The sequence below is a fragment of the Sinocyclocheilus rhinocerous genome, unplaced genomic scaffold (genome assembly GCF_001515625.1).
Source record: "Sinocyclocheilus rhinocerous isolate Xijiao unplaced genomic scaffold, SAMN03320098_v1.1 scaffold1295, whole genome shotgun sequence".
In the NCBI taxonomy this organism is placed as follows: Eukaryota; Metazoa; Chordata; class Actinopteri; order Cypriniformes; family Cyprinidae; genus Sinocyclocheilus; species Sinocyclocheilus rhinocerous.
This window is the reverse complement of record NW_015660499.1, coordinates 1,213,667-1,224,641: the sequence shown is the minus strand read 5'-3', so window position 1 is coordinate 1,224,641 and position 10,975 is coordinate 1,213,667. Positions and strand designations below refer to the sequence as shown.

The 10,975-nt window shown below is 34.8% G+C and overlaps 1 protein-coding gene across 1 annotated transcript in view; it reads right to left on the bottom strand.

Annotated features, from left to right (window-relative positions):
* The window catches only part of LOC107725130 (RNA-binding protein Musashi homolog 1-like), a 39,415-nt gene that overhangs the window by 19,563 nt on the left and 8,877 nt on the right, over positions 1-10,975 (bottom strand). Inside the window, exons 5-6 of the mRNA XM_016534286.1 lie at positions 7,412-7,453; positions 5,594-5,686 (exon numbers count right to left, since the gene is read on the bottom strand). Of these exons, the coding sequence (XP_016389772.1) occupies positions 5,594-5,686; positions 7,412-7,453 (135 nt within the window). The remainder of the gene's footprint in view (positions 1-5,593; positions 5,687-7,411; positions 7,454-10,975) is intronic.

Genomic DNA, 10,975 nt, shown 5'->3' with positions numbered 1-10,975 from the left:
ATATATATATATATATATATATATACTAAATTTAATAAACTATATACAAATAATAATAAACAGAAAAAAATATATATTTTAAAAATTGTTCCATTCTGTATTTGTACTGTTTGAAAGTTTGGGGTCAGTAAAGTTTGTTTTTTTTTTGTTGTTTTTTTTGGAAAGAAAGAAAGAAATTAATACTTTTATTAAAAGTGACAGCAAAAAAATGTTTAATGTTATAAAAGATTTCTATTAAATAACTTTCTATTCATCAGAATCCCGAAGGAATGTATCACAGCACAAAAATATGAAGCGGCATGACTGTTTTCAACATTAATAACAATAATAAGAAATGTGTCTTGATCAGCAAATCAGCATATTAGAATGATTTCTTAAGGATCATGTGACACTGAAGACTGGAGTAATGATGCTGAAAATTCTGCTTTTCATCACAGAAATAAACTGCTTTTTAAAATATATTCAAATAGAAAACAGCTATTTAAAATTTTAATAATAATTCACAATTTTACTGTTTTTACTGTTTACATCCATAAACATTTTACAGGAAACGGTCCCGACCAGTGGTTTTGTGTCTATTTATGGTCCTTTTTACTTGTTGTTCTAATAGTTCTGGTTAGTTTAGAACAAATTAATAGGACGGCCACATCTAAAACTTCCCTTTGTACTGCGCGTCTTAATCTTTCTCCTCTTTTTCAAGGCCGTCCCCTTCTCTCGTGCCCTCAACCCACAGGAGGTGACACGGCCTCCCTCACTCATCTCATACGCTCTTCTCTTTCTTTAGTCCCTGTTGTCTACTATTCAACTCAGCAAGCCGCTCTCTCATGAAAGAAAAAGCAGCTAAACAAGGACTCCATCTCCAACTGGGACACCAATTCTTTACCGCCGACACCGAATATGACAGTAACAAATGGAACAAGTGGAGACCGACGGAGAATAAAAGAGATATCACGTGTGCATCAAAACACACAGACAAATTTACGTGACCTTTTCGTAATTGAAAATGTCAAATAACACACCAACATCAAGAGCACATTGTTGGGTGACACTACGGGGGACAAACAGTATTTTTCTGGTTCTTTTAAAAGTTGTATTATGTAGAACATTTATATAAACTAAGATGCCACTGATGTCACAACTCTTTAACACAGCTCATTAACATATGACCGCCCATATTTAAATAAGACCTATTCGGTATTCAGAAACTAGACTGGACCTGGCCTTTTCACCAAAGTCATGACTGTCATATGTAAGTTTAAAAGGTACAGTAGCAAAAACTGACTTTTTTAAATCTAAGGATCAGAGAGAGGCACATTTTACGAGAAAATAAATTTTTTTTACTTTAAAATTTCAATGTGTTACTTGCATGTGAATTCAACTTCAACTTCAACTTTATTTATTTATATAACTAAGTTGCCCAAAGTGCTTCACAATTGTGAAAATTGTTTGTGAAATTTACTAGCAATTTCTGAGTTGCCTTCTCAGTGTGGTAATGAAAACTAAAAGAAATGATGAAAGAAATGACACACTGGTGTAGAATACGGCCCTTGAACTCACCTTTCCAAACTGATCGAAATACTGTTTCACATCTTCGATGGTGGTGTTGACAGACAGTCCTCCAACAAAGATCTTCTTTGTTCTTGTTACCAGCTGAAAACACCAGAAAAAAAGACAAATAATGAGACAATTAAATAATCACGCAACTACAGGATTTTGTAGGACTTTCAACAAGAAAACTAGCATGCCATTTGAATACATATTTTTATATTTTTAAGGTAAGGTATGCAAAAGTCAACTATTTTGTTGAAAAAAAGAGTGTGTGTTCATTACATAAATAGGAGTTATGTATGTTATGTTACAAATTACAGTAACGCGTTACTAAGTAATATACCCTAAGTAATAATACCAAAACCTAGTGAGCTACTTTACTGTCTACACAGTTGCCTTCTAAGGGAGCATATTAGCTAAAAATGGAAACCCAGAAATGGAAACGAAAGGACTCTGATTTGGGACGTTCCACATAGGGAGAAACTCTGTCAATTTATTTACAATGAACACTTTTCCTTTGACTCACAGGGGGAACTTTATTTCAAGCTAACAAAGCAACAATGCACTAACATACATATTTTTGGTGTTTCTTGCCTTTATTTCTATAGGACAGTTGGGTGTAGACAGGAAAACGGACAGACAGAAAATCATTTTAATTTAGCTATTTTTCGTATGCTACTTTGGATGAAAATTCACTGAGCTGATCGCAATGCATTCTGACTTTATCTGATCCTTGAAGGGTACTTGCTACTTTAGCAAGGACACATAAAATTGATTTTAAAAATCTGTTCTTTCGAACATTCTATTCATCAGAAAATGCTGAAAAAAAAGGTTTCCACAAAACATTAAGCATTAAGTTAACTGTTTTCAACATTGATAATAGCAAAAATGTTTCTTGAGCAAGTAATAAGCATATCAGAATGATTTCTGAAGGATCGTGTGACACTGAAGACTGGAGTAATGATGCTGAAAATTCAGCTCTGATCAAAGGAATAAATTACATTTTACTATATATTATACAATAGAAAACAGTTGCTTTAAATTGCAATAATTTTTCACAATATTACTCTTTTTTACTGTATTTTTGATCAAATAAATGCAGGCTGGGTGAGCATAAGAAACTTTTTTGAAAAACATTTAAAAATCTTACCGACCACAAACTTTTAGGGGGGGGATGCCCCTGTATGTCTCATATCTCTCACTTCTTTTTGTCTCATATTTATATGATAAGCGTTTTGCCGCTTTTGTCCTGATTTGCACGAGTGCAGATGTGATTTGATACAACAGTTCAGTAAATAAGAAGTTAATATTGTGTTATATTCTAAACACAATATTGTGTGTTTTGTTCAATTTTGACGATGAAAATATTACCTATAAAGCCACAGCAGAACTGTTGCGCGTCTCCGAGCAACACAGCGGTGTTTAGCGATGAACAAAAAATACTACGATGTTTCTCAAATTATCTTCTTTTATGTTCCATACTTTATGTTAGACATTTAAACATTTAACACAATAATAGCTTTAAATGATTTTTGGGGGGTATTTTCGCTTTTCGCATCACCCTGTAATTAATTCGATTACAAATTTTAATCGACTGACAGCCCAATTATAAACATTTTTAGAGGTAATGTTTGTGACATTATCTTCTTTTATGTTCCATATTAGGCCGTTGTAGCCTAAACATTTAACACAATAATAGCTTTAAAGGATTTTGGGGGGGTATTTTCGCTTTTCGCATCACCCTGTAATTAATTAGATTAAAATGTTTAATCGACCGAAAGCCCTATTATAAACATTTTAGAGGTAATGTTTGTGAGCAGTGCAACTTATTGTTTTTACTTATTGTTCTAAAGGTTTTCAAGCGACTTCTATGCAATATAGTCACAAAGAAGGATCTTCGGAATTCTGCTGTCACATCGAGAAAACACAGATGATGCTTTAAAACGCTCACTAGGTTTCAGAAAAGAACCTGCGTGATGTTAACCTGAACGGAGACTTAGCACTCACCTTCGGCTGAGCTCTACGTGGGAAGGCCACCTTAGGGTCAATCTGAGAGAGAACGAGAGAGAGAGATTTGTTTAGCATGTGAATAAAGCTTCTTTGAATCCTGAGAGGGAATAATGACTGAGCAGAAATGTATTTATGGAATCTGAGAGACAAAGATAGTATTTTATAAATATTCTCAAAATTTCACAAACAGGCCAGTCAGTGTTTCCCAAAGATTTACTGATGTTAGCATTTCTAACATGCATAATGTAATCATTATAGGAAAAAATAAGCAGTTAGTCAGGACCTTAATCTGTAGAAAATGACTGATGCACTCACCTTCGGCTGAGCTCTACGTGGGAAGGCCACCTTAGGGTCAATCTGAGAGAGAACGAGAGAGAGAGATTTGTTTAGCATGTGAATAAAGCTTCTTTGAATCCTGAGAGGGAATAATGACTGAGCAGAAATGTACTTATGGAATCTGAGAGACAAAGATAGTATTTTATAAATATTCTCAAAATGCACTCACAGCTATTTCACAAACAGGCCAGTCAGTGTTTCCCAAAGATTTACTGATGTTAGCACTTCTAACATGCATAATGTAATCATTATAGGAAAAAATAAGCAGTTAGTCAGGACCTTAACCTGTAGAAAATGACTGATCTAGCAGATTGGTTTAATCTCAGTCAATGTTTTCTTTAAGCAATCCTTACCATGAAAATGTAAGTTACTATATTTGCTTTATATTCAATTTAATTTCTTTATTGATTAATGCCATAAAACATCACTTAATGCAGCTGATATTTCAACAAAATGTTGTACACAAAAAAAGGAAAGTCTGGCAGAATCTGGCAGGAAATGAAAGGTCCAACAGACAAATCCTCTGAAATATTTCCAGAGGAATTATATAAAATTCACACCACGTTTCAGGCCAGCGTGGAATCATCTGACCACTGCAAGTCATGTGAGAGAGATACAAGAAAAACTGAAAGAAAACTTTATGATTTATGCTTAAAGCTTTAATTTGTGCTTTTTTTTTCATTTTACAGGAAACGGTCCCGACCAGTGGTTTTGTGTCTATTTATGGTCCTTTTTACTTGTTGTTCTAATAGTTCTGGTTAGTTTAGAACAAATTAATAGGACGGCCACATCTAAAACTTCCCTTTGTACTGCGCGTCTTAATCTTTCTCCTCTTTTTCAAGGCCGTCCCCTTCTCTCGTGCCCTCAACCCACAGGAGGTGACACGGCCTCCCTCACTCATCTCATACGCTCTTCTCTTTCTTTAGTCCCTGTTGTCTACTATTCAACTCAGCAAGCCGCTCTCTCATGAAAGAAAAAGCAGCTAAACAAGGACTCCATCTCCAACTGGGACACCAATTCTTTACCGCCGACACCGAATATGACAGTAACAAATGGAACAAGTGGAGACCGACGGAGAATAAAAGAGATATCACGTGTGCATCAAAACACACAGACAAATTTACGTGACCTTTTCGTAATTGAAAATGCCAAATAACACACCAACATCAAGAGCACATTGTTGGGTGACACTACGGGGGACAAACAGTATTTTTCTGGTTCTTTTAAAAGTTGTATTATGTAGAACATTTATATAAACTAAGATGCCACTGATGTCACAACTCTTTAACACAGCTCATTAACATATGACCGCCCATATTTAAATAAGACCTATTCGGTATTCAGAAACTAGACTGGACCTGGCCTTTTCACCAAAGTCATGACTGTCATATGTAAGTTTAAAAGGTACAGTAGCAAAAACTGACTTTTTTAAATCTAAGGATCAGAGAGAGGCACATTTTACGAGAAAATAAATTTTTTTTACTTTAAAATTTCAATGTGTTACTTGCATGTGAATTCAACTTCAACTTCAACTTTATTTATTTATATAACTAAGTTGCCCAAAGTGCTTCACAATTGTGAAAATTGTTTGTGAAATTTACTAGCAATTTCTGAGTTGCCTTCTCAGTGTGGTAATGAAAACTAAAAGAAATGATGAAAGAAATGACACACTGGTGTAGAATACGGCCCTTGAACTCACCTTTCCAAACTGATCGAAATACTGTTTCACATCTTCGATGGTGGTGTTGACAGACAATCCTCCAACAAAGATCTTCTTTGTTCTTGTTACCAGCTGAAAACACCAGAAAAAAAGACAAATAATGAGACAATTAAATAATCACGCAACTACAGGATTTTGTAGGACTTTCAACAAGAAAACTAGCATGCCATTTGAATACATATTTTTATATTTTTAAGGTAAGGTATGCAAAAGTCAACTATTTTGTTGAAAAAAAGAGTGTGTGTTCATTACATAAATAGGAGTTATGTATGTTATGTTACAAATTACAGTAACGCGTTACTAAGTAATATACCCTAAGTAATAATACCAAAACCTAGTGAGCTACTTTACTGTCTACACAGTTGCCTTCTAAGGGAGCATATTAGCTAAAAATGGAAACCCAGAAATGGAAACGAAAGGACTCTGATTTGGGACGTTCCACATAGGGAGAAACTCTGTCAATTTATTTACAATGAACACTTTTCCTTTGACTCACAGGGGGAACTTTATTTCAAGCTAACAAAGCAACAATGCACTAACATACATATTTTTGGTGTTTCTTGCCTTTATTTCTATAGGACAGTTGGGTGTAGACAGGAAAACGGACAGACAGAAAATCATTTTAATTTAGCTATTTTTCGTATGCTACTTTGGATGAAAATTCACTGAGCTGATCGCAATGCATTCTGACTTTATCTGATCCTTGAAGGGTACTTGCTACTTTAGCAAGGACACATAAAATTGATTTTAAAAAGCTGTTCTTTCGAACATTCTATTCATCAGAAAATGCTGAAAAAAAAGGTTTCCACAAAACATTAAGCATTAAGTTAACTGTTTTCAACATTGATAATAGCAAAAATGTTTCTTGAGCAAGTAATAAGCATATCAGAATGATTTCTGAAGGATCGTGTGACACTGAAGACTGGAGTAATGATGCTGAAAATTCAGCTCTGATCAAAGGAATAAATTACATTTTACTATATATTATACAATAGAAAACAGTTGCTTTAAATTGCAATAATTTTTCACAATATTACTCTTTTTTACTGTATTTTTGATCAAATAAATGCAGGCTGGGTGAGCATAAGAAACTTTTTTGAAAAACATTTAAAAATCTTACCGACCACAAACTTTTAGGGGGGGGATGCCCCTGTATGTCTCATATCTCTCACTTCTTTTTGTCTCATATTTATATGATAAGCGTTTTGCCGCTTTTGTCCTGATTTGCACGAGTGCAGATGTGATTTGATACAACAGTTCAGTAAATAAGAAGTTAATATTGTGTTATATTCTAAACACAATATTGTGTGTTTTGTTCAATTTTGACGATGAAAATATTACCTATAAAGCCACAGCAGAACTGTTGCGCGTCTCCGAGCAACACAGCGGTGTTTAGCGATGAACAAAAAATACTACGATGTTTCTCAAATTATCTTCTTTTATGTTCCATACTTTATGTTAGACATTTAAACATTTAACACAATAATAGCTTTAAAGGATTTTGGGGGGGTATTTTCGCTTTTCGCATCACCCTGTAATTAATTAGATTAAAATGTTTAATCGACCGAAAGCCCTATTATAAACATTTTAGAGGTAATGTTTGTGAGCAGTGCAACTTATTGTTTTTACTTATTGTTCTAAAGGTTTTCAAGCGACTTCTATGCAATATAGTCACAAAGAAGGATCTTCGGAATTCTGCTGTCACATCGAGAAAACACAGATGATGCTTTAAAACGCTCACTAGGTTTCAGAAAAGAACCTGCGTGATGTTAACCTGAACGGAGACTTAGCACTCACCTTCGGCTGAGCTCTACGTGGGAAGGCCACCTTAGGGTCAATCTGAGAGAGAACGAGAGAGAGAGATTTGTTTAGCATGTGAATAAAGCTTCTTTGAATCCTGAGAGGGAATAATGACTGAGCAGAAATGTACTTATGGAATCTGAGAGACAAAGATAGTATTTTATAAATATTCTCAAAATGCACTCTCACAAACAGCACAAACAGGCCAGTCAGTGTTTCCCAAAGATTTACTGATGTTAGCACTTCTAACATGCACATTATAGGAATTATAGGAAAAAATAAGCAGTTAGTCAGGACCTTAACCTGTAGAAAATGACTGATCTAGCAGATTGGTTTAATCTCAGTCAATGTTTTCTTTAAGCAATCCTTACCATGAAAATGTAAGTTACTATATTTGCTTTATATTCAATTTAATTTCTTTATTGATTAATGCCATAAAACATCACTTAATGCAGCTGATATTTCAACAAAATGTTGTACACAAAAAAAGGAAAGTCTGGCAGAATCTGGCAGGAAATGAAAGGTCCAACAGACAAATCCTCTGAAATATTTCCAGAGGAATTATATAAAATTCCCACCACGTTTCAGGCCAGCGTGGAATCATCTGACCACTGCAAGTCATGTGAGAGAGATACAAGAAAAACTGAAAGAAAACTTTATGATTTATGCTTAAAGCTTTAATTTGTGCTTTTTTTTTTAAATATCTTTTTCAAATAAATGTATTAAAATAATATTTGTATTCTACTATGTTAATAAATCATTAGCTCATCCATGAACATGATTTCTGCCCGAGTCCCGTCGGATTGCATCGGCTGTGGGGATGAAGACTACAACTCCCATGATTCCACACTCAGTGACCGCGTCATCAAACTACGCCTTTGTCTCTTTGTTTATTTTGAAAACGCGCCCTCTAGCGGCGAAAATTACATATTGTGCCTTTAACTAGTGAACCATACATGATCATAATCCTGAAAATCTGGAGGGTCTAAATTGTTTATACAATTCAACATTAAGAAGCAATCAACAGAAATCAGCAGAATTTCATTTAACCCCACTAGACCAGACTATCGCCATCCTAATTCTATAACCATCTCTAGCCACCCCATGCCATGCAGTTATGCACTGCCATTGATCTAAATGACCCAGCTAGATTCATATGTGCTGCTAGCATACAGTAGCAAACTATTAGTGCGCTCCAGCAAGACTCTATGATGGTGATCTTGTCGGTGTCTATGGTTTAGTACTATGATTTCAACTCTACACTCATAGTCACCTTTTGATTCCAAACCTCGTCCCAACCTGTGCACCAAAAATACCAAACAGACACAAAAACATGATATAAAATGTCAGTCTCACAATGAAACAGTGTCACTCGTGCACCACCATCATTTAACCTCATTTTTCACAGGATTCTGTAAAGCGCTGGTTATCTTTACAGTCTTTTAAAGTGATTTTTAATGTGAAATCCTCTGCGTTTTTTTTTTTTTTTTGATGGACGATAAGTAGGTTAACATTACTGTCAATGTATCTAGTAGTTACATTTTCTTTACACTACTGCTGAAAAGTTTGGGGTTGGTAGGATTTTTTTACTTTTATATATGTCTCTTATGCTCACCAATGTTAGATTTATCTGATCAAAAATAAAATAAAATAATAAAATAAAAACAGTAATATTGTTAAATATTATTACTATGTAAAGTAACTGTTTTTTATTTGAACATATTTTAAAATGTAATTTATTCCTTTGATGCAAAGCTAAATTTTCAGCATCATTACTCCAGTCTTCAGTGTCACATGATCCTTCAGAAATCATTCTAATATGCTGATTTGCTGCTTAAGACACATTTCTGATTATAAATGCTGACAACAGTTTATGCTGCATCTATTTTTTGTGGAAAGCATGATACATTTTCTTTTTAGAATTCTTTGATGAATACAAAGGTAAAAGCAGCATTTATTTGAAATAGAAATCATTTGTTACACTATAAATGTCTTTACAATCAATTTTCGAGTAAGTTAACACTTAACGTATCCTTGCTGAAAAAAGTATTAGTTTCTTTTTTTTAAAATCGTACTAACCCCAAACTTTTGAATGGTTGTGTATGTTAGCACATTATATTTGAGCGTGCCAGATAACTACAGTACAACTAGATTTCAATATTATCTGAGGAAAACAGTGACTTTTGGAATAATCCTCTGTGATGCAATGGGTTGTGTATGTTAGCACATTATATTTGAGCGTGCCAGATAACTACAGTACAACTAGATTTCAATATTATCTGAGGAAGACTTTTGGAATAATCCTCATGTTGTGGATGGTTGCCAAGGCGTTGCTATGCAGTAAATAAGGCGTTCTGTGTGTTATTTTAGTGCAACGTCCGATAGTTTAGATAGTAATAAGTTAACACACCTCTTCTTAAAAGGCTGTATAATTTGAAGAATCATTAAAAATGGTGAAATTTAATTGTAAAAGATTTAATTCCTATGGTTAGAGGTTTAAAAATATATGAACATACTGTTGGTTTAGATATTTGAACATTCTGTTTCCTTCAAAACATCACAACATCCGAGAATAACCTAAACTTTCCGGAATCCAAAATGAGGTCAGATATGACACTGCTACAGTTTTTGCTATCAGACCGAGAGAACAAACTGATAGAAACACAAGTGCATGTGTGTGTTGTCAAAGGCTACTCTTTTTACAGGTTACTGGAACAGATCTGTTTCCAAACATTCAGCGAGACAATCCTCTTTTCAGGCCTGAGGGCAGGCAAAGCCTATCCCAACATCCAATCTCTGCCCCGAGCCGAGAGGGAGGAGATACGGGGAAAACAGATAGAGAGAGAGAGAGAGAGAGAGAGAGAGAGAGAGAGGAGAGGAAAGGGTGAGGGCAAATTAATCAGCAAAGACAAAAAAGTGAATGAAAACAACAAAGGAGAAGAAAGAGAGAGAGAGAGAGGGAGCAATTCAGCTAAAACAAAACCTGCTAGTGAAAAGCTGAGGGTGTTGATTGTGTGTGTGTGTGTGTGTGTGTGTGTGTGTGTGTCTGTGCGTGTGTCAGGAAGCCCCCTCCGCTTTCATTAATTATGAGGACAAAGATGAACCCCAAACAGATGGGACGGAGAGAGGTCCACCCCCTCCTGAGCACAAACACACATACACACACACACACACTGCCTTTTACTCCACACAGTCATCAATAAACTAAACCAAGTATACTTCATATTCACTCTTTACATCTGCTTCCACATCACTTTACACACACAAGAGCTCATGTAGGCCTACACTTTAAATTTCATTTACATTAAGTTAAGCATCACTATTACCACTCAAATAATGAGTGATTATAGTTAGTTGATTTGAACAAATATTGTCAAATATTAAAACTCAGCGAGTTCAGCATCCTGCAGAGTTTGAGCTTCATGAATGATGTGCTTTTACTTTTACTAAGCCATTTACTGGACATAAAAACATCCTAAATACCATTAAAGAACATAACAGTAAAAAAAAAAATCATAATTATGAGGAAAATGTGTGTGTGTGTGTGTGTGTGTGTGTGTA